Source organism: Electrona antarctica (genome assembly GCF_951216825.1).
Source record: "Electrona antarctica genome assembly, chromosome: 2".
Lineage (NCBI taxonomy): Eukaryota > Metazoa > Chordata > Actinopteri > Myctophiformes > Myctophidae > Electrona > Electrona antarctica.
Genome location: NC_136807.1, coordinates 20,271,883 through 20,296,097, shown reverse-complemented (window position 1 = coordinate 20,296,097; position 24,215 = coordinate 20,271,883). Strand labels below are relative to the sequence as shown.

At 39.2% G+C, this 24,215-nt stretch overlaps 3 protein-coding genes across 6 annotated transcripts; 1 reads left to right on the top strand and 2 right to left on the bottom strand.

Annotated features, from left to right (window-relative positions):
- Positions 1 to 1,455: 1,455 nt before the first annotated feature.
- Positions 1,456 to 5,921, bottom strand: cptp (ceramide-1-phosphate transfer protein). 4 transcript variants are annotated; one of them, XM_079496047.1, is made up of 3 exons: positions 5,782 to 5,921; positions 4,306 to 4,484; positions 1,456 to 3,874 (listed from the first exon to the last, which is right to left on the bottom strand). In XM_079496047.1, the coding sequence occupies exons 2-3, from the start codon at positions 4,437 to 4,439 to the stop codon at positions 3,352 to 3,354; spliced, it is 657 nt and encodes a 218-aa protein (XP_079352173.1). In that variant the 5' UTR covers positions 4,440 to 4,484; positions 5,782 to 5,921; the 3' UTR covers positions 1,456 to 3,351. The 4 variants fall into 4 exon arrangements, with proteins under 4 accessions (XP_079352173.1, XP_079352172.1, XP_079352174.1 ...); XM_079496046.1 differs by lacking the exon at positions 5,782 to 5,921 and adding an exon at positions 5,639 to 5,756; XM_079496048.1 differs by lacking the exon at positions 5,782 to 5,921 and adding an exon at positions 4,675 to 4,856.
- ints11 (integrator complex subunit 11) lies at positions 5,129 to 16,383 on the top strand. The gene is made up of 17 exons (XM_079496044.1): positions 5,129 to 5,363; positions 5,670 to 5,767; positions 6,098 to 6,171; positions 6,302 to 6,530; positions 7,696 to 7,794; positions 7,881 to 7,915; positions 8,015 to 8,153; positions 8,350 to 8,414; positions 9,012 to 9,201; positions 9,314 to 9,397; positions 9,476 to 9,565; positions 10,300 to 10,462; positions 11,635 to 11,745; positions 13,412 to 13,473; positions 14,066 to 14,208; positions 14,702 to 14,831; positions 15,875 to 16,383. The coding sequence occupies exons 1-17, from the start codon at positions 5,336 to 5,338 to the stop codon at positions 15,938 to 15,940; spliced, it is 1,806 nt and encodes a 601-aa protein (XP_079352170.1). The 5' UTR covers positions 5,129 to 5,335; the 3' UTR covers positions 15,941 to 16,383.
- A 3,354-nt stretch (positions 16,384 to 19,737) lies between these two features.
- Positions 19,738 to 23,416, bottom strand: LOC306939720 (growth/differentiation factor 6-like). The gene is made up of 5 exons (XM_079524407.1): positions 23,240 to 23,416; positions 22,347 to 22,501; positions 22,137 to 22,220; positions 21,857 to 21,996; positions 19,738 to 20,998 (listed from the first exon to the last, which is right to left on the bottom strand). Exons 1-5 carry the CDS (start codon positions 23,362 to 23,364, stop codon positions 20,855 to 20,857), a joined length of 648 nt encoding a protein of 215 aa, XP_079380533.1. The 5' UTR covers positions 23,365 to 23,416; the 3' UTR covers positions 19,738 to 20,854.
- Positions 23,417 to 24,215: the final 799 nt, after the last annotated feature.

Sequence of the window (24,215 nt, the reverse complement as noted above, 5' to 3'; positions counted from 1 at the left end):
AAAAATGCTTATGTCAAACTAGGGGGTTTTCATGATGCTGAATCCATTGCAAGCATTAGTTTTGCACAAAAAACACTCCTTTGCCTAAAAATGCCCATAGCCGTCATCACAAATGTGATGAGGTCAGCACATTTGGGCAAGTGGCTATGGCCGAATTTAGCCCAAGGATTGTTTTTCGTGCATAACTAATGCTTGGAATGGATTCAGCATCATGAAAAACCCCTAGTTTGACATGTCACATGTCAAACACAAAGTATAATGAAATTTGGAATTATTTGCCTTATATTGGTTGATAATGGTACCCCAACTTTCAGCAGCTGTCACAAAGTTTCCCAATGGAGTTGGGTTGGAACATTTTTTTCTATGATAGTAGACACCTTTATGAACACATCTGTGAAGAAAGCTAGTGGTAAGCATTTGTTTTGCAGATTTGCCACAATTTAAGCTAACTTTACCTAACTATGTCTCTGAACAAGATTCCTACTGAACAGTGAACAAACACTATAGCAAATAAAATGTTTAGTCTACTATCAGAATATAGACATAACATAATATTTAACAAGAAATTAACTTACTGCACCCAGCCTTAGGACAACTGTAGGACCAATTTCTAGATTCTAAGCATCAATATTGCTTATTTAAAATAAAAATCACAAAAAACTAATTAAAGTTGTATATTGTCAGACGTTGAAACGGATAGTAGGCTAATCAGAGCGAATGTCTTGCAGGTTACCAGCCACTATAACTGAACATAGCTGAACTGAATATATTCTTGATCATGTGCCATGTCTCTGTAAAAATCACTTACAGTAAGCTTAGTCTTCATTCCACTGGAAGACAATAGGCATTTTACAAGATAGGCTTACTGTAACTTCTCTAGACACTAGACAGTGTAGTTAGAATACATTTAAAATAAGTAAATACCGTTTTTCATTGTTTGATTATGGTTTCCATACAGTTTTCATCAAGCTTCAGTAGGAAGTACTCTGCTTCAGCGTCTCTTAAGTTACCTTGGCAATAGTTACCTTGATGACATAAGTTGTATGTAGGCAGTTAGCAGGGAGCCTCCTGGTGTCGGAAAGGAGTAGCTGCAGCAAATGACTGCACTGCCCTTTTGAACATTTGATTTTGGAATTCAGTCAGACTCCTTACAGCAGCCAAGATACACAAGTGTACTTGAAGGCAGATACGTCACATACTGTAACAAGAAGGGTCTTATTCAGTACATAGTCTATACAACACATTAATAGTATACTTATAGGCGTACATCTCATCAGTAATAAATTAACCATTTTATGTGGTGTAGTGAAATGCTTTGGCAACATTGGTCCTCCTCTTCCATTTGTCTATTGGATGGAATGTTGTTTAAAAAAGTTGATGGCCAATGGGGCGCCATTGGAAGCAACTGTGCATAGATAAATCTGAAAATAAAAGGACAGAAATCACCTGAAGAAATCCCATAACATTTAATTTATTTGGCTACAATGATTTCAAATAGGTAGCTTATTACAGTAGTCTTTTTGTCATTTCATCTTTTTATACCAACGGCATAATTACCACCCGGCATCTTGACCTCACCATCACTCAGACTACATAATTTATTGTATTATGAATAAACCAGCAGATATATACTGATTTATTATTTACAGTGCATCAGGATGAATTACTTGTAGTCATTGTGCTACTGCACTGAGTTTACATTTAATGTTTCCCTTTATGTAAAATAAGGCTACAGGGAATGTGAATTAACACATCCATCATCATAAAGTATTTACATTTAAAAATACTAACTTAACAGCAGGTACATATTCAAGTTGACTTGATTAAACATTCACTAGACAAATCTTGCCATTATGTCTAGTCTAGTATTGTGTCTAGATTGTAGGCTACAGATAAAACTGTCACCCATAAATACAACATACATACAGCTAATTTGGGCACACAGTAAAATCATTAGGGTTTATTTAACTTGGTGTACAAATGGAATCAAACTGTGCCTCCCTTTTTAATGTTGACTTATTAAGATTACCACCAAGTTGACATTTAGTGCCTTTTTCCAATATTTGTTAAGAATGTAAAAGTTTGCAACATATGTGTGTTGCTCATGCAGGCATTGAAGCAAGTGTCCATTGTAATTTAGGTAATTTTGACCTTCCGATGGACAAAGATGGAAATGCAGATCGGAACGAGATATAGGTCTACAGTACCTTTACCGGATTGCCCGTGTCAGGTGTTTGAGGAAGCTCAAAACATCAACTTGGTGGTTATCTAAATCAAAAATATATTTGGAGCTGGATCCAGTGTGCGGACTCTGTTCTTTTAATATTTGTCGCTGACGTCAATACATGATGGCATGACACTTCAAATGATAGCTAGGCTTTTTAACTTTGGATGTGTGTGCTATATTTACTTATTCCCTACAGACAGATTCCAGCGATGATGCCATCTGGAGTGAAGTCTCGACCTCAAGCCAGGATCTCAGTTTCATGTCCATCAAGCGCTTCTCAACTATGGGAACTGGTCTAGACTCTATGGCCCCTTTTCCACCAAAATAACTTTCGTTCTAGAACTGGTGCCATTCTAGATTCGTGGAACCTTGGTGCTTTCACGGTACCAGTGGCCATTTTTGGTTCCAGTTCTGAACCAACTTTTAGGGTTCTGAAATTTTCATTTTCAGTGGAAACACTCTGAACTGGTTCAATATTAGGCAGGAAAGTGGTGGAAAAGGGCCTATCTGCCATCTTGATTGCAAGAGCGGTAGAGCCAAGGGGCCAGTGAGGCTATTCAACGTTGAAGCTCTGGGCCCTAGTGGTAGGAGGAGGGACTACAGGCGGACCCGTGGATTCATGACCGGGAAACCCCGTGCAGCTGGGCTTTAACATTGAGCGCTCGGTTGCACTTCCGCATTTGACCACCAAGATTTGGTGGTCAAATGCGGAAGTAGACATTCTGAGACGGTACTTCCGGCAGTCTTCCGGGTGCTTCAAAACGCCACTGAGCAACTTCCACTGACATGAATAGCTGGGGGGGCGGAGCTTCGCGCCAGTTCAGTCTCTATCCTTTTATATACTCTATGGGTAGAGCGCAGAGAATTATGTTGGTTCCATTTGTTCGCTCTCAGAGATAAATGAACACTTAGGATTTGACAATGTAATGTAGGTGGAACAAAGCAGTGCCACTGCCAGGAATTCACAGTGCAGATATCTTAGGACTGGACAACCAGAGAATGTAGGCACTAGGCAGATTGGGTACAATGTCCATTTATAAATCGACAACTAACAACAATTTCATTATGTCTTTACAACTTGAACCACATCCCAGTGGAAAAAAAACACCTTTTATTTTCAAACTCTAAGGTATTTCCAAGAGGTTGTGTTGAGCATAAACATCCTCTGTGATCCTGTACACCTCAGAGATGAGCGGTACGGCATCACCTAGCATGGCCACCACCTGCTCCGGGGTACCTACATTCATCACTTCAAAAAACGTAAGACGGCCCGGGAGAAAACGGAATGCTGTGCCAGCAGCCGTACGTACAACCCAGGGATGGTATTGGGCCAGGGCTACATTGTAGGACTCCCCACACATGGCTGAGGTCTTACAGTCTTCTGTACTGGTACGGAGACGCTCCAAGAACAACTCCAACCATCTCAGGGCACGGTGGAGTCTTAACAGGGTGCGGCAGCCTGACTCTGGGTGACTGCCCTTCTTGTTGATGTCCACCAGTTCATTCTCCAACTCATATTTGACCATAGACTGGATGGTGTCATAGTGGGAACCATTCTCACCGTTGAGGAAGTTGACTAGGATCTGGATTTTATTGACAGCATCCTTGGAAATGAAGCTGAACACACTGCCCAGGCTATTCAATAACCTATATAAATATAAAAAATAACATCATGTAAAGTGGTAGCCTGGTCCATTACAGCAGGAGGTACAAATACAACTGCTCAATGATGGCAGCAAATGTTACTCTGCATTGGGATAAATATTCTTATAGTCTTTTTTGCATGGCAAACAGAAAGTAGGCAGAAAACCAGGACAAGAACAGGGTTGACCTATAGAGGGTATGCGCATGCATAAAGTGAATGGAAAATCGAGTGGCAAAGTGACAGGCAAAGTGAGTTTACCATTGTTTAATGTCGTTTAATGCAATTAGATATGACTTTTCTGTTTGTATGTATGGGCTGAAAGTAAGGCCAGAAAGTAGTTTTTAGCCACTCAGTAGGCATTCCTGCATAACTTCCTGGTTTGATGATGATGTCACACGCATACCCTCTATTGTTGTAACTCTAAATTACTTACCTTACTAGCCCACGCCACCCGGCAACATAGTGCTCAATGGAGACTTCTTTATTTTCCGTCAGACATTCCTTGAACGTGTCGAGAACTTCTTGTAAGGAGAATTTCTGTTCATCCACTGCCACAGAATCAGCCATGGTACTGTCTGTCAGCACAGAAACTGTTAATCTATCCCGGAAGTGCTATGGATAGATGAAAAGACAAAATAACAAATTAATGAATGTTGAGGTTGCAACGTATTACGTACCTACAGCTGTGTAGTCTTGCAATCAAAGCACCTTAAATGCAGCTAGTAAAATTGACAGTGAATGGACACGGCGTTCATTGCTTTTCCTATTTTCTTCTGACGACGAGCGACGATTTGTCCCTTACTCGCTTTGATCTTCTGCGGTATGATTATTCCATAGACTGCTGGTCGTATGACGGTGTCGCATGTTGATAATAGCATAGCTACAAACCCACGGCCCGTCGGGAATGCGACAGGCTGTGAGCTTGTAGATCTTCTTGCGCGCCACCTCCGTACGACGAAGTACCAGGCGGTAGTGGGAGAGCCCGTCCCACAACTCTGGCTGCGCGCGCTGTTATTGGCTAGTTGATTGGCAGCCAACGCGCTGTGTTCACTTCACTTTCACTTGATACTTTATCTTTGTGCTATGACACCATCGTTAACACTAGTTTAATAATAAAAATAGTTAACATTTACGCCGTATCAAATCCTTTGCTAATAATGGTATAGTACTATTATAGTATACATTACTTACATGATATACTGTTTCATTAATAATGACGCAAATTTACAGAGCAAATCTAACCCCGCGTCACCAGACTTTCCACCAATCACACCGCGACGACACCTTGGGGCTATGGGATTCAGCAACCTCTTGAATGAACAGTCCCGGGGACGCAGGAAGATAATAAACATTTTTTTGTAAACAAAGTGTTGTTCTGTGCAAACAAGCCAGCCCATCCCAGGTTACCTATAGTTGGCACTTATCGATCTACTAAATTCCATTTTTTGGAAAAAATTATTACCATGCCTGAAATCAAAGTAACACCATTGGGTAAGTGCTGTTGCTACTTGCTAACTTGGCTAACGCTAGCCAACATTAAAATATCAACAGCGGTCTTAATGTTAACTTCAGTTATAACTAACTTTAGCTACCATGGTGGAAAGTGGCTCACTTTAATCTAGCCCTGGTCCAGTGCTTACAGCGAGTCTCTCTCTCTCTCTCTCAGACTCGCTGTAAACACTGGACCAGGGCTAACTTTAATCCAACCTGTCATACGATTTTAAAAGATTGAAAAATAAATAAATAACGCTACTGGTTGTGTTTACTTCTCTTCCTGTAACTTGCTGTCTCAAAAAGGTGCTGGACAAGATGTTGGTCGCAGCTGCATCCTTGTGTCAATCGGAGGCAAGAACATCATGCTGGATTGTGGGATGCACATGGGATTCAATGACGATGTAAGTCTAGTTACCAAGTCTGGACGTCTTTGATTTGGAGCAGGAGCAGAGATTCTATCCACACAAACGCCCCACCCAGACAAAATCAAATATTTTCCTCACAATTTTATAATTAAGCCAATTCCAAGTTCCCCTGCCTCTCTACAGTGCTCCATCTCTGCTAATCCCCACAGTAGGTCATTGGGAGGGTGAACAGTCACTGAAGAGCCTCACATGCCTTAATTTTTGTTAACCAAGAGTTGTCTTATACAATATGGTAGATAACATGATTTTGTAACGAGAATATTGCGCAACACAATCCTTGATCGATACTCTGTATTATCATTCCAGAGACGCTTCCCTGACTTCTCCTACATAACCCAAAACGGACGCCTGACAGAATTTTTGGACTGCGTAATCATTAGGTTTGTTAATATCTATTCTAATACCATAACTTTCATATGCGCACACACTTGTGGCTCGTAGATGTGTAAAACAAAAACCGGTATCATTTTTGTGCAGTTCAGGCATTTTATATTTTACTGTGTTTCCTAGCCATTTCCACCTGGACCATTGTGGTGCTCTGCCTTACATGAGTGAGATGGTGGGCTACGATGGACCCATCTACATGACTCACCCCACCAAGGCAATTTGTCCCATTTTGCTGGAAGACTTCAGGAAGATCACTGTTGACAAAAAGGGAGAGACTAACTTCTTCACTTCGCAAATGATCAAAGATTGCATGAAGAAAGTGATTCCTTTAAACCTGCATCAAACTGTCCAGGTGAATGAATTACTTAACTTTAATTTTTATGTGAACAAATGTCCTTACACACCGGAAGTGGTTCTTTTGTGTGATTCATTTAAACTGCTCTTTGTGTCATGAGTTAATCCACACAGAATGCAGATATTTACATGCCTCTATATACAGTATATACCAGTATTTTTATTTATTTATTTTATTTCGTTTTCTGGGGGGGAAAATAAAAGAAACGATTGATTTTTCACTGTGAATAAAAGCATCAACCGCTATGAATGAAGCATCACCAGATTCATAGTTTTATGTGAAATATTCACAGACACATTGTTTTATTCATCATGGGTCAGAGGCACTACTTGGAAGGTGGTGGTGTTGGTGCTTTAATTGTGGTTGGACAGGGGAGATGTACACACATCACACATGTGTACAACTGTACACAGGCCTGTAGTACAGTAGTTCTGCCTCGAGCACAAAGAATCAGACCATAGTTATACTGTCATGTTACAAGGACAAGTTGCTGTACATGGCTCTTACACCATGCAGAAGAAAAACATAAGATGAACGACATAATGTACTGGAATAAAGGTTACATATAAACCAATCTGGGAACCCATCGGCAAAAAAAAACAGTCGGTGTAGACCAAAACAAGACGGCACAGTTAAAACAGCACAGGCAGCAAGATTGGCACTATAATATAAAAGCACAGGGTTTACGTACTATTAATCAAGTAATCTTGCAAACCACTGGACCAATTGATTCCAAATGGTTTGTGCAGACTGTCAGTAGGACGTACTTCCCTGCATTTCTTACTTTAATTTCATAATGGAAATCATGGCCGTTGGATCCGACTGAAACAGTCCCCAAATACATCATAGACTCTGCTACACGAATTCTGAGATTCACATCGGTGCTACACCAATATTACATCCTCTTGTTTTTCTCTTTGTTTCCCTTTTTATCAAGCTGCTTTTTTATTCACAGTATATAAAGATTTTTTTGGGAAGCAGATGATTTCATTTGCAATGCTGAAATGTGTTTTTCGCATAATACATAGTATGTCTGTAATAATACCAGTGAAAATAATTTGGTATTTAACAAGGTACAATTTTGATATCCATTCACACACATTGGTACACTAGCTGCTCAGCTTCTTTCATGACATAGGGTTTTCCATTCTGGTGAATACAGGTGGACGATGAGCTGGAGATCAAGGCTTACTATGCAGGCCATGTTCTGGGAGCTGCCATGGTGCTCATAAAAGTAGGATCAGAGTCTGTGGTCTACACTGTGAGTATAAACGACAAGCTTGGCTTATATTAGAATCCGTGAATTTGATTAGTATGGTCTTAATGTGAAATCTCTTTAACATTCAGGGAGATTACAACATGACGCCTGACAGGCATTTAGGGTAAGTGGTATTTATGAAAATTCACAATGATAAGGTTATGGTTAATCATCTTCATACAGCTTCTTGACCTGCCACATATTGTATGTTGCATTTCTGAAGTGCTGCATGGATTGATAAGTGTCGCCCAGACCTCCTCATTTCGGAGTCCACATATGCCACCACCATCCGTGATTCAAAACGATGTAGGGAGAGGGACTTTCTGAAGAAAGTGCATGAGACAGTAGAACGAGGAGGAAAGGTAAGTACACTGTACAGTTGAATGATTAACCACTTTCAACCTGGCCTTCCTATTTTGGGCATAGGGTTATAGGCAAAAATATGAAGGTAAAAGAAAAAGATTACAAGTTCACCAAGTGTGAGCTTGTACTGTAGATGTTTTTCATCTCCAATTCACTTCCAGGATAGAAAATGATATATATATGTTCTGTTTGTAGGTTCTCATTCCAGTTTTTGCCCTTGGGAGAGCACAGGAACTCTGCATCCTATTGGAAACATTTTGGTAAGGATGGTCTTTAACTTTAACCTAATAGGACTCAATATCTATTATTCTGTAGATGTGCACCCACCGTTTGTCTAGGTGTCTGAAAACAAATACGTTTCTCCCAAAGCAACAAACAAAAGATCAAACTGTCTTATGACATCATGAAGAGACACATTTTATGGCACTGATATGAGTGGGAGACCAAGAGTGAAAGCTAAGCCTCAGGGTAATTTGAGAAATTAGCACATTTCATGGTTCATAAATTAATTCTAATTTGGAAAATCTCATTTGGACAGTAAATTGGTCCATTTTTACAACAGAAAATTGGTGGCATTTATAAAGATTGAAGTTAACAGAGTGCACAGGAATTCTATTTGAGTGTAGAATTTATTTCAATTTTAATGTATTAACTAACCTCTACCCCCAACACATAAAACACACAGCATGAAAGGACCAGTGGGTATAAGCTCTAATTATGCCTCCTGTTTATTTTGTCTATCCTTGTTTTATATTATGTATTATGAACCTTCTTGAGCCTGTTATGAATGTTAGATGTCAGTACTGAGTACACTACTGTTTTTAGGTGTAACAGAGAGGTTGCCTCTTATTCCACAGGGAGAGAATGAATCTGAAAGCCCCAATGTACTTCTGCACTGGGCTGACGGAGAAGGCCAATCACTACTACAAGCTCTTCATAACATGGACCAACCAGAAGATTCGCAAAACCTTTGTACAGAGAAACATGTTTGAATTCAAACATATCAAGGCCTTTGATCGCACTTATGCGGATAATCCTGGACCTATGGTACGTCTGTTTTGTGTTTTCTCTCTCTCCCTCTCCCCCTCTAGAAAATGACATGGTGGTATTCGTACATTAGTTCATTGGTCTGAACTGAATTATACTAATTTATTTGTAGGTGGTGTTTGCCACACCAGGTATGCTGCATGCTGGCCAGTCTTTGCAAATCTTCAAGAAGTGGGCTGGCAATGAGAAGAACATGGTGAGTGTCACTCAGAACAGGGAGACCTTCTTTAATGAAGACCGCACTTGGAATTTAACTAGAATTTCTTTGTACCAGGTAATCATGCCGGGGTATTGCGTTCAAGGGACAATTGGACACAAGATCTTGAACGGGCAGCGGAAACTGGAAATGGAAGGAAGAGCAACGGTAAATCTTTATTTTTATTTTTATTGTCATATAGGGTAGGGGAATATACTGTAAAGACAGAGTAACAGCTGGCCTAGCTACAGTATGTCACATGTTGTGTACACTGTATCATGGGACACATCATGGGTGCTGCCTCATGACTCTTGTTCCCCATTATCCCCTCTCTTTCCCTGCATATGATCCAAAAATTCCTTAAAGCTCTAGTCTAATCCATAACATGAATTCACTAACCGCCAATCGAACCGGAGTCTCCTGAACATGTGCCAAAAATTCGACCCCTGGGCTAACAGAGCACACCTGCTTGCTCAGGAGAGATATTGCAATTTGAGCTTCAGGCGTTTCCACTTGTCAGACTTGCCAGTAAGCGGTCCTACCCAACTACAGGGTCTAAATGTCCTACCCAACTACAGGGTCCTACCCAACTACAGGGTCTAAATGTCCTACCCAACTACAGGGTCCTACCCAACTACAGGGTCTAAATGTCTAGAAGCGTAGGTAGACCAACTACAACCGCTGCATTTGTGTTATGTATTGTATTTACCCTGGTGTCCCTATTTTGGTCATTTTAGGTGATTTATTTTTCTTCAATATTTAAAAGAATAGTGAAAATAGATAAACATGTCCACAATGTGTCATGATGCAAAGCATTGTGAGCTTGCACAGCAGATCGGTTATTTTTTACCATGGCTTTAGGGTTTTAATTGACTTTCATAGTGTGTCTGTGTCTCTTTCAGTTGGACGTGAAGCTACAGGTGGAGTACATGTCCTTCAGTGCCCATGCAGACGCCAAGGGCATCATGCAGCTCATCCTCATGGCAGAGCCTCGGAACATGCTCCTGGTTCATGGAGAGGCTGTGAAGATGGAGTTCCTCAAGGGCAAAATTGAACAGGAGTTCAGTGAGTGCAACCTCGCTCTTTAACCACTAGAACTCCTATGTTGTTGTTGTACAGTATGTCCAACCACAATGCATCTTGGCTTACCAACAGACATGAATTTATACATGTTTTAGACATACAGGTATACAGTAAAAGCAATGTTAACTTGTATGTAAACTGCAGTCACTCACTGTTAATAGTATTTGTAGTAGATAGCAGTAGCACAATTTGAAAATTGCACCCTATGGCCAGAAAAATAATGAAGTCTGTATTTGACTGGATTGCTTTAATGCTTTAACATAATGCTTTGGTGTACTGCTCCTCCTTGTGGAGAGGGGGAGGCTGTCTTACTGAGACAACATGTAGTCTAGGAAGGAAGTGAGACCAGTGTCTGTGACATCGCAGACACTTTGAAATACTAAAATATCTAAAAACACTTATTACACACACAAAAACCTCAGGAAAGTGTCCTAAACACAATTAAAATAAGATCTGGTTGCAAAAGGGGTGAAGTGGCCCTTTGACATTGATACGAACAACAAGTGAGAACCCAAACACAGTTTGGGCACAGATAAAGTGTGGGTGTGTCTCACTCTGATCGCACTGTGACACAGATTCATGGTGTTAGATCTGAGACCCGCCACAGGCGGGTGGAGCTTCTAGTACTATATAAAGCATTAACATAGCTCACTGTTAGCCAGAGTTAACACTTAAAAAAGAAACCTCCAGTAGATGGCAGCATTAGCCAATACATCTTAATTCATGTGAGTACAATCAGACACTCATATCTAATTCACAGGTGATTACCTGAGCAGCTACTGTAATTGTAGTTGGCCCATAAGGGGGAAAAGACAAGGCAGACCTGATAATCAAAGAACATCCTGAATAATATGTCGCATCCATCAGTGTAACATGCATCTACCTAAACGTGATTTTGTCATTCACAAAAAGACAATGAATGTTTGCCTACTGTCAAATTCCAGTACACAGTGAGTGAGCATTATTTTTTTTATTGTATTTCTTTCATCACTGCATAAAGGGTACTATAATACAGTATCTGTTCCAAACAATTCTGAACATCACTGAATTACACCAGTAATACCTGATCATGCACTGACCATTTCAGCTTGGAGCAGGTTTGCATCATTAACACTGTGAGAGAATGACATGTATGATGTCTTTGTGTATTCCAGGTATAAACTGCTTTATGCCAGCTAATGGTGAAACCGTGACTGTCCCCACCAACCCTAGTGTACCAGTGGACATCTCACTGAACCTGCTCAAGAGGGAAATGGCTCTTGGGGGTGTGTCCTGTTTGCAGTTTCAAAACCCTTTTATTCGCTCTATTTATTTAATTGAATGTTGCTCCAAAATATTTAGGTTATAGTTAGACTATTTTGTGATGCATTACACTTTAACACTACTGGTGTCCAAGTGTGAGAAAACGGATGAACTTAAGAAATATTCAATATTTGTAACTTTTCCTAGCTAAAAGCCATGACAAAGGCTTTTTAAAACTCAACGGAGTGCCTTGGAATCTTTTAGTTCACCCATTTTCCCACACTTGGATCCTCATCCTACTACTACAAGGGAAGCAACTTAAATATGTTTACCTATTATTGAACCCTCTCCAATAGTTTAGTTTAGTTTATTAAGGATCCCCATTAGTCTACACCATAGTGGAGACTATTCTTCCTGGGGTCCAGGCAAAAACATCACAATACAAATCATAAAATGCAGTACAGCATGATCAATGTTGGTGAACAAACACACTAACCTAGAGAACAACATTTATATTAACAGTAAAAAAAAAAAAGAAGGAAAAAACAGATGTTAGTCCAAAAATACCAAAATTTATTTTAACTTAATCTAATATATTTTTTCTTGTTAGAGTCAGATGTGGGGGGAACACGCCAGTATGCAATGGCTCTGTACATGACTGTTTTCTTAAGTGCATTGGTTTTGGGCAGAGGGAAAGTAAAGTGACCATTTAGTGCATGTCTAGTATTCTAATCATGTCTTTCATTTGCAGCTAACAAACTGAAAGGTTTCTGTGAGGAATGCACATTCTTTAAAAACAGAATAAGGCTTTATGCCAGTCTTTCATTCACCCTCATCCATGACAGCCTGGCATGCAAAGCATCCACACTAGTCCTGACAGAGCGGCTAGTCTTGCCGCTTTGTTCTGAGCAAGCTGAAGTTTACTAAGTTCTTGCTTTGATGCACTAGACCAGATAAGAAGACAGTAGTCCAGATTTGACAGAACTAGAGATTGTATGACTATTCTGATTGGTTAGCAGATGAGCACTCCTCCTAATGGCATAGACCATTACTCATCCTCACCACTATTATTGATCTGAGTGGACCATGACAGTGTTTCATCAATCGTGACACCTAACAGTTTAACTTTAACCTTCTCAATCGTAGCACTCTGTAAAGAGAGGCTTTATTTCTGATCTGTCCTGAGAGCATATTTAGAACCAATTACAATACATTTAGTTTTTAAAACATGGAACTTATTTTCCATAATCCATTCAGAAACCATGTTTAACTCCAATGAGCACCTGTTTTCAGTTTCTGGTAACTACGTAGTACGGACCACACAGCGCTTGTTCCTTTCTCTATTTAACCCATTCTGGGTTGGTGTTTTAAGCATTATGTTATACTTTAGCTAATCGTGAAAATCTTTGAATATATATTCTTTCACAGCGAACGTTTTTAACTCAAACCTGGAACAACATATTTTCAGATGGGACCGGCGGCCAATTACATATACTTTTGGGGGTTCTTGACATGAAAATGTTTGAGAGCGACTGACATAGAAACATGAGGTTTTCAGAAAACTCAGGATTTAGAAGGCCTTTGTAGAATCGTCCTCAGGTCGAAATAGGTTAACACTACTGGTGGTATTGGTATTGGCCTAACATTACTGTTTCTGTTTGTTATTCATTATTTTCCATTATATCAAAGGACCCCTTCCTGATCCAAAGAAACCTCGGACCATGCACGGAACGCTGATCATGAAAGAAAACGTACGTTATTCAGTAGATTTTCTGACTACACAGAAAACAATATCTTAATTAGTAGGCTGAAAGGACTCTTTGATTAACTTGAGATATTGGATTACAAAGCAGTTCTAGCAGACTGCTACAGTATGATGCAGTCTCATTTGTCCTGTAATTCATACCAACACACTAAGCACAATTGTAGGCTGAAGTTGGCAGCACCCAGCAGAGGATTGAGGATAAACCTGGGCCATTAGTTACCTAAGTTGCAACCTTACTTCACTACTTTTACTTTTAACCACTATTCTGTACCTATTCTAGGGGAGCAACATAGACCCCTGGGGGACTTCGGTCAAATACATAATAGTATGTGACCAGAGTCCACCATTGGTCTACGTTGCTCCTAGAATAGGGACACTAAGGTTCATATGGTTAAGCATACACTACATTTAGAAAAAAATTACGTGCATGTGTGAGAATTATTTCCGCCCCATAAATGTGTAATTTACCTTTTCTCTTCTATTTTCTCCCTTTACATATGTAGTTTACTGTAACTGTCTCATGGGACTTGATTGACAGACGACATTTAATAAATTAATTCTCAACTTCCCTTGAATAGAGCCTGAGGTTGGTTTCTCCAGAGCAGGCCTTGAAGGAACTTGGCCTCAACGAGCACCAATTACGCTTCACCTGCCATGTTCAGCTCCAGGACCCCCACAGCGACCCCGACACACTCCACAGAATCTACACACACCTAAAGAGGTGAGGGGGGGGCTACAGCAGGGGGAGAATGGGAGGGCCACAAATACCTTCACAAGTAAAACACAGTTATTCAGTTCACTTTAAGGAACATTTCACAGTCCCTTCCATTACTTTTGTTTCTTTTCGTTGATAAATCACATTCCTTCTTTTCTCCTACCTTCATCCTCTAGTTCTTATCCTTATCTACGTATATTTAAAAAAAATAACGGGTTTACAGGAATTTATTCTCATCTCTTATTTTCTTAATTGCCCGCCATATTGAATATTCTGGGGATCAAGGCATTTTTAAAGATGAATTAGTCCAATGAATCTAGAGAGAACGGGTGTTACATTGGTCAGTCTTCCATTCAAACTGTCTTTGAAAAATAATAGATTATGTCATAAAATGATCAATAATGTGATCAAATCATATTGGGGCAAAAAGGTGAATTATGCTTGCATTACACTTACCGGTATACTGAAATGATTAATTTTTTATTGGTTTGTGCTACAGTGTGTTAAAAGGTTACACCGTCCAGCACCTCCCTGACAGTACGGTCATGGTGGAATCTATAGTCATCAAAGTGTCATCTTCAGCTGAAGACACCAACACAAAGGTCCTCCTGCTCTCCTGGAGTTATCAGGTAATTAAAGCACATTTGGCTGAAATAGATTTTTCTGATATCTGGCGTGATCATTTAAATCTAAGCTATTAGGGGTTGGTTTTTCCACACTGTTAAATCACTCTGGATTTTACTTTGTAATACTGGATTTGTAACCACTTAAAGTAGCTATAAGCAATAATATGTCAAAATTTGAATGACCTTTTTTCTTTTGGTATTCAGACAGCCAGCAATGAGTAATTACATTTTTTAGAAATACTGAAAAAAATATTGCTTATAGCAGCTCTAAACCCTATATATTGTGTGGACTGTGGTCCCCCAGGGGTCTGTACTTGGTGCTCTCCTTTTTGTCCCTGTACACCAAATGTCTTCGCTGACAATAGCTGATCTACAAGTTCACATCAGCTAATCTGAGCTTGTAGATCACCTATTTTAGCCAAATATTTGCCTACATGCCTAAAATAAGGATTAAGGATGCTGGTGGGGGTCATGTGGTTAAAACCTAAGGGCTGAAAGCAGAGGGACTTTATTTAAATTATTTTCTAGTAAGTGACATAATGGTGGGCTCTGTGTGGTTGTGCCATCTGCCCAGAGTCCTGAATAAGCCCTGACGTATTACAGTATGCATGGTACAGTATCTGACACCAAAACGTGTTGCAATGTTTCCTCGTGAAGACTAATCTCTACTTATCTATAACCACAGTGTTTATAATATCATAATACCAATGTGTTATTGTTTACAATTTTGTGGCAACAAAATTGGAAGCACACAGTTGTCTATAGAATGTAATTGTAGCTGAAGCATTTAATATTTTCCATTCACAAGGACACTAATTCGAAACACTAAGTAGAATAGCTGTCACGGTTTCACCATTAGATAGGGTGTGTGTTCTGACTTTTTAATCACATAGTGTATTTTTACATTTGTTATAACCTCAAGATATTAACGCATGAATCATCATACTGATGATTTGTTCTAAACCGGAACAAAGTTTCAAAGCCAAATCAAATAAATTATCCTACAGTGCTTATTATTAACTTCCTGTTCTGCTGTACTTTGTCAGGATGAAGACCTGGGGAGCTTCCTTTCTACTCTCCTGAAAAAAGGGCTTCCTTCTGGATTGTGCTGAAATATCACAAACCAAAGATGTGTAAAGATGATCAAACTGCATCATCAGTGATGAAGGTCATCCAGTGTAGGCACATAAATGAGCCAAGATGGACTGTATAGCAGATCTACAAGCTTGTGTTCTGAACTTGTAGATCAGCGATTTTCACCAAGTGATTTGGTGTTTGGAGGGGGGAAAAGAGCAGACCAAGTACAGCGCCAACTCGGGTCAAGTTTCTTAAGTGGAGAGTCTTCAAGGGGCTAAATGTTCCCTGACATTGTGTACATTTTATAGATCGCCGGTATCTTTTGTTTGTATCTTTGGAGAGATAAGTTCACAGTTGTTAATTTAGATGTACCTGCCAAGGGCCTAAAAATAAAACATGTAAATTATTTTTTTGCTTTGGATATTGTACAAATGCCAAATTCACTAAACCTATATTAAAAAAGACCGTTTAGAAATACTTCCATTTTTTGTGTGTTATCTTTATACATGCTAGATGATACGTATGAGTATATTAAATTTGATTTGGAACACAGACATCAAAGCTATCAAATAGGACAAAACAAGTCAGAACAGGCCAGCTCCATATATGGAGCCTGGACAGGGGCACTGTCCAGAGCCCGGGCAGAGGCCTTTTGTGGCGGTTCAGTTCAGGACAACTGTGGGTCCGGCCGACTTGGCTTTAGGCTACTCAATATGCTTTGTCTATATGGAACCTGGGAATTACTACTTTATTTGAATTGTACAACAATTTGAATTCATATCAAATGTTAATTGCCCTTACAGGTGCTAACTATTTCTCAGGCAGGTTAATAATGACTAGTATGATTCTCATCACAAATGTACTGTAATTTTTATTTCACAATTCACACTAGATGGCAGTCTATGATTGGGATACATGTATTTTCAGTCCTTCTGATGCATGCTGTGCTGTGGCCTTCGGGTCATGATGTCTAAAATTCACCCCAACTGACCCCTCATCCATGTGGTCTGTGGTTGTTGTTCCTGGAGAGACTTTTGGCAGTGTGTTTCCCCCTGAGGAATGCTGACGCCCCCTCTGAGCATATAGGTTATGCTGCCACTGCAATTTGGACCATTTGTTCTGTCCATATGGCAAGGCTCATAACACTATCTTGCAGCACCGAACCAGCAGGGCCTCAGCAGTCTGTTTTCACCTCTGCTTTGCACCATAAGTTTGGTGCAAAGCAAACAAGTATTACGTTATTAATACAAGGCTTAATTTAATTGGAATGCTTCAGTTATTTTACACTACATAAAATCATTTGGAAAACCATTAGAAGAAATATTGTCTGCACATTGCAGTGTAGTGCGTACTTAATGTTTTGGCATCCATGTCTACTTCAGAATATAGATAATACACAGGTGTAGCCACATTCATGCAACTCCTGTGATCAGGTGTGTGCTTAAATTGATGGCCTATAAATACCACTCAAAACTAACAATGTTAAGGTTATGCAGACACCACATAAGGCAGGAAGAGAGGAGGCTCTAAAAATGGAAACCTTAACATATATATAAATATATATATATATATATAGAGAGGTCGCATCTGGATCCTTGAAGTAAAAGATATTTCAGAAATACTTCAACTACTAAGTAAAAACACTTTTATTAAAAATATATACAATTTGATCATTCTGATACACATTTCAATCAAAACCACAGTGCAAAAACCTTCCTGTAGTTAAACAGTATTTGCAGTCGATACACATTTAAATCAAATGTAAATACAAATGCAAAACCTATCTAATATACAATCCAATAATATTTTATCACTATCATTTTCTGAACTGTCCTAATTTCTTGCCTCCACCTTTGTCCTATATTAATAATTTCAGCTAACATTTCAACCAAACTACACAATGCAAAAAGTATCACTTTTCAGTTAACAAAACGTTTTGCTTCAAAATCAAAGAAAACAAACACCAAATACCATTTACATTTGGTTCAATTAAACAGATCACATAATGTAATAATATGGTTTATCATATCAACACATTTAAACAGATTAGACAAATTGTCTCAAAAAGAAAGGTGTCTAACCTTTATATTAATATAGCTTATTCAGTATAAATTGTGTGTGTGCGTGCGTGCGTGAGTGCGTGCGTGCGTGTGTGTGTGCGTGCGTGCGTGCATGTGTGCACATACTATGACAATTCAAAATACACTAATGCCTACATAGGTAGTTATAATATATGCAAGACTTACAGTTTACAGATGCATTATACCACTACTGTAGGATCTGATCTGCCCTGCTATTGTAGTTGAGCTAAATTAGTTAAAACACATTCGACCAACCACAATCATTAATGCGTGTATATACTGTACTTAAACACTTCTACCCCCCATCTTGTTTTGGCTGTCTTTGCCAAAAGGTGACCAAGAAAGGTGCACATCTAGTTCTAAGGACTCTGTCAGCCAGGGCATTCTGCTGGGTGTCAATCTGCACACAGAGCGATAACCCTTGAGAACTTTGATATGTAGTGAAGGTGTGTGTGACGTTATAGCAAAGACCACAGTCACAAGTAAGTGTTGTGGAGCTGTGTACAGTAAATGAGGCAACCATGGGGGCAGTTGATTTGAGTTCCATCTGCTCCTGTCCAGCCACAGAACTATCCACAGGCAACACCACAAATGCCTGTTGAAAGGTCTCTCCAATGTAACATTGTAGATCCATAGGCCAACAGTATTCTCCCTGGTCTCCTGTGAAAAGAAACCAGTATAGTTCATTTTGCTTACTTACAACAATGTGTCATGTAATTTGATATAAGGCAGTGGTGGTATACGTGATGCTACTCTATTAATAGAACAGATTTTACCCAGCTCAAGTTAGTTGAATAGCATGCACTACGTGAATTATTTTGTGACTCACCTACTGTGCAATCATTGAGACGGATATTCCGATTATCCTGAAGCAGCATTTTTTTGTGAAAGGTAGAAACTGAGCACTCCATTAAACAGTTAGTGGGCCATGTCATGTCTCTGGAGAACTCTTTCAGCAAACGCTCCCCCCTTGTGCACTCAATTTTCCCGTCAGCTAGTAGAATGGTAGAGAGCAGGCCACAGGACACCCAAACTATGAAATATCTTGCCATCCTTTCCGGGCAGAAATACAGCATCCAAGTTGAAGCAGTTATATGGTTCCTGGTCTTGTCGTCGTCTTGTGCTGTTTTTATTTCAGTCAAGCACTGATATGTTGCTTGCGCAACTCAACATATTTCCATTGCAGCAAAAGATGAATAAATACTTTGAGTATATAAATGCATGCAGAGCGACTGACAATGTTGAAGATCTTTTGAGAAGTGCGCAATAGACTAGAATGCTTTTTGACTGAGTAACGCCTGCATTTCTGGAGCACTGTGCCAACCCTACATCCATGGTGCCAACATTCGGCATGTCGGCCACCCCCTTCCTTCGAGAACTGCCTGACATATTGCACAGCAATATCTAGAGTGTTAATTTCACTCTGAAAGTGTACAAATGAACCCATGAGGGTAAAAATACCATTTTCAAAGGGGTACTTTCAACAGGCATTTGTTGTTTTGCCTGTGGATAGATTTGAGGCTGGGCCCATAAGGATCCATGTTTACACGTTCAGAGTTAAATTGGCATTCTGGATTTTGCTGTGTATAGCACTAGATTGCTATGATACATTACCTTATTAAAATCTTAATTGCCTATAACCAGGTTTGTTTTGTGATAAACAAAGATTGCAGTAAGTGACACTATGAGAAAATTGATATACAGCACATCACACATCTTTGATGACAATAGATGTATTGTAGTCATCTTTATTCAAAGAATATGTGCAAGGCATCTGTTGAATTTCACAAGTGAACAAAAACAAAAACAAAACAAAAAAAACAGACAAAATAAAACATCACACATTGTAACTGAAATATAAGATAAGATAAGGCCTACATAATATTTTACATATCACTGTGATAAAAAGGATGGCACTGTGACTGTTGGCACAAATAATTGCCCTATACAACTGGATCACTTATAGGCCTTCTACACACAATGTGGTAGTTCTCAGAATCAGGAATGGCTGTTTTAGAGGCGACTGCTCTGAGAAAACATTTGGCTTGGGATAACCACACATTTTTGGAGGGAACACTGAAGTTATGTTTCTGCTTTATTGCCTTGCCAATTCCTAACCATGTAGGGTTGGAAAATATTTCTCTGACTAAAATAGCTCTCTGCAGTGTGCAGTTGTGCACACATGAGAAATATTTAAGCTAGACTGACAACATTTAACTTAACAATGTAAATTATCTCTATTCTTTGAAATAGAGAAGCATGTCGACTTTAAGTAACCTTTAATTGACATACTGCATATTGCCAAAACTTTTTGCAAATATATGATCTTTTCTGGATTTATATTTAGAATAAATTAAACAATAAATTAAAATGTAATTTACATTAATTTCACGAGATATTCACTTTCTGCAGAATGTTTCAACAATTAATTAGATTGGGGACTTTCAGGATTCTAACATACTGCCACATACATGGTAAATGATAAATCAGATTGATGCAGTTTATCTATTCTGTGCTGCCAACAGTTAGAGTAAAATCAAATGTATTTACAGACAAGCACTGCAAATATACACTGGGTTTTGAGAACAGTGAGGCTAGGACTGATGCAATCTGATATCATCCATTTAAAGCTAGTCTATTTTGAACCATTGTGCTCCACTGATATCCATCACATTATCCATATTCAAAGGAATAACATAGAATGCAATACAAACACAATAAGAGTGCTAGTGAGAGGTAATAAGTGCATGCATTTAGTTTTCCTTAATATGTTGCATCATTGATGTCGCATTACAATGCAAAGATGTTACACATTCTACACATGGTGCACTATAGTTAACAGACATGCATAGGACTTTAAAACCAGCCTTAGTCTTCGGTGGGCAGCTGGGTGGTGTCTGAGACACAGCCACATGTACGGGTGAGCTGCACAGAGGAGATGACTACAGTGCCTCCTTCTTCCATGTACAGGACAGGCATCATTGCTTGGGAGATGGACTGGCAGCATGGCATCTGGACCATGAGAGAGAGGGGGGGGGACCATGAGTGTCATATATCCTATCACATATCTAATATACAATCCTGTTCATCATAATCTCAAATAAATATGATTAAAAAACCTCTACCCCTACATGCATTCCTTGTAGTGCCACTAGTGAGCAGAGCTCACTAGTGGCATGCTGCTCAGGAGCAGCATGACAGCCTTTATGGACCACTAGTGGGATTTGTCTTTCCAATTTTCTCCATATGGCATTTAGCAGATACTCTTATCCACAACAACTTACATTAAGCAAGGTATAGTTCCTCAGTAAACTAGGATCTCAGGTAAACCAATAACCTAGCATCAGTTTAATCAATAGGCCTACCCTACAGTATCAAAAACATCTGTGCATTGAAACTAAATGATACCTGCCTGGTAATAATTGAACCATCTGTCTAGCTTATATATAAATTACAATTTTAACATTGTGGGCAAGAAAAACATGCCTAAGTAACAAATGACCTACATGGCTGTCATATCTAAGTCATGCTCAAAGGGCTGAGGTTGAGTCTGCGGTGGAAAATTGGAAGTGAGTCTGCATTGTGTAATTCTAACTGTTGTTGTTTTAACTGTTTGTTCCACAGTTTGGGACCCAGGAGGGAGAAGAGTCTGGGATTTGTGGAGCATTGTCCCACGTGTTTAAGGGAAGGTTCAGACAGCTTCCCTATATTAGCTGATTGAGTCAGAGGGGGGGGGGGGGGGCATGTCTTTGGTTGCTTGGCAATGTGGTTAAAATGTAAACCCCAACAACTATCAAATAACTTCAATAACTAATTAATTTAGCACAATTTACACAATTTTCTATAGCTGTACTTTTGTCTTGTTTATACCTGTGAAGAGTTGTCCTTGGTATTAGGAGGAGTGTGTGATGGACAGCGCAGGTTGTTTGGTTCCAGCAGAGGGTTGCAGGATGCACACTGGACAAGGGTGAAGCTCTCAGGAAAGATCACCCAGTTGTCCCAGCCCAGATCTGTTAGGAAGATATAACATCACATACTGAAATTACTTATTTGCAAACAAGTACACACACACACACACACACACACACACACACACACACACACACACACACACACACACACACACACACACACACACACAGTTTCATACCTTTCAGGGAGATCTGTGAAGACATCTGACAGCACTTAAATCCAGGGCTATGGCCAGTACCCGGTGTCACAGTTAAGTCAGAGCCTGCAAAAACATTACATTTAACGTTCATGTAAAGTTTTTATGCTTTGTTTTTCTTTTAAGCAAATACTTGAATTATTCATTATAATTTACACTGTTGTTTGTGCTGCATATCTGTATTTGACCTACCTATCCCATTCCGGGTTTGTGGAGTCATGGCATTGAATGTGGACTTCCATTGGTCTCTGACACTGTCCAGCCACCCAGCAGGCAGACGTGGCTCCGTCTGCAGGTTGAGAGCATCAAGGAGATCCTTCTTTATGGACTGCAATGGCTCCTGGCACCTGCAGATGGCCAGCATCAATGATAGCATTACATTACATGGTCATATGTTATTAAATAGCATATTGTTAGCATGTTAATTAGAAGTAATATATGTTTTTCTTTATATATAGTATTATTCAGTTTGAACTAAAATAAGTATAATTTGTTGCATTGTCTTGCTGAACCAGATCAACCTGTGACACTGCTGATGTGGCATGGTTGATGAATGTATGTCATGTGCACCCGAGTGCATTTTATTTATTATAATGAGAACATATATCATGTGGTTTCATCATGAATAGATGTATTATATATGTCTTCAAAACAAATATCCCTTATTAAAACTAGTCAGTGTGTGCTAATTATACAGTAGATATAATGAAAGAAATGATACTGTGTGCCAGTATGTGCCAATTGTAAACACGTTCTCTCGACATGCTCCAACAAACTAGTCATGACCCTTCAAATACCAGGTCACTCTGGTGTCACAGGCACAGCCAGGAGTAAAATCTCCCTCTGTCCCTTTAAAATGGCCTAAACAAGCACATATATTAACACTGAACTCATATTTTAATATGCTATAGATATTCTAATAATAATTACATCACAATCCAATATATTTGATTGATTATAATTATGTAGCAACAGTAATCCTGTAAAGATTGACCTCCGCTGTATATTTCCATTTAGACAAAAGGAGGACCAAGACGTATACTATACTTTGACTATAATTTTAGAGACATGTATATAATACTAACCTGTTGTTCCTGGCAACATCAGGTACCATGGATGTTGTTGTTTCTCTTTCAGAAGTGTTCAGGACAAATGTCATCACCAGTGAAGAGCCCAGGAGGACCGTCATGACAAAGACTGTGATGGACATGTTGAATCTACAATACAACTACTTTCAATACAGATGGCTACAGAGGTTGGTTCTTCTGTCCTGGTTGGAGGAGAAGATAGGAATGGCCAGGTTGCTGTAGAGCCTGGGAACCTGCCTTTTTATCTTAGTTTGGCCTTGAGATATATATAACATTGTTGCCTTGTCCACCCAGTTGTGTGAAATGGAGGATATGTTCTGCAAGAGAAAGAGAGCAAAGAATGCTAGGCAATACATGAAACAAATGACAGATTGTGGCCATACATTAACACAGTATGCAAAAGATAATTAGTTATAACACATTACGTGCATTAAATCCCCAAACCCAGACTAACAGAACAAACCACCTATTAAAAAACTAAAAAGCAAACATGTCTCATACTAAATCTTCATATCAGGTTAACCAAAAAGAGTAATTTCCAATGAAATATGTTTGGAAATGAGTAATAAGTATACTGAGATTTGTAATACATATAACTAAGAGAATAATGTTGTTATTTTTTATTATTATTATTATTATTTAATTCTTTATTTAACAATGTAAATGGAAGCTTGTTCAAAATATTTACATTTACTTTTGAGGTGTGATAATAAAGTTGAGTTCAGCTTACAAACAGTTTGGCAACTTTGCTTTGGCATCGCCAGCCAGCAAATCTCAGACATGCATGGAATGCCATCTTGCTAACCTGCTGTCCTCTACTATTGAGGCCTAAACTGGGACACACATAACTAAATAAAATAATTGCATTTTGTCCTGAACTGAACCCATTGTGTTGTTGTTCTGCTCCAATTCATTCCAATATGAAGTCATAATCACATAATGTATTATCATTTATCATGTGGATGGAATGCTT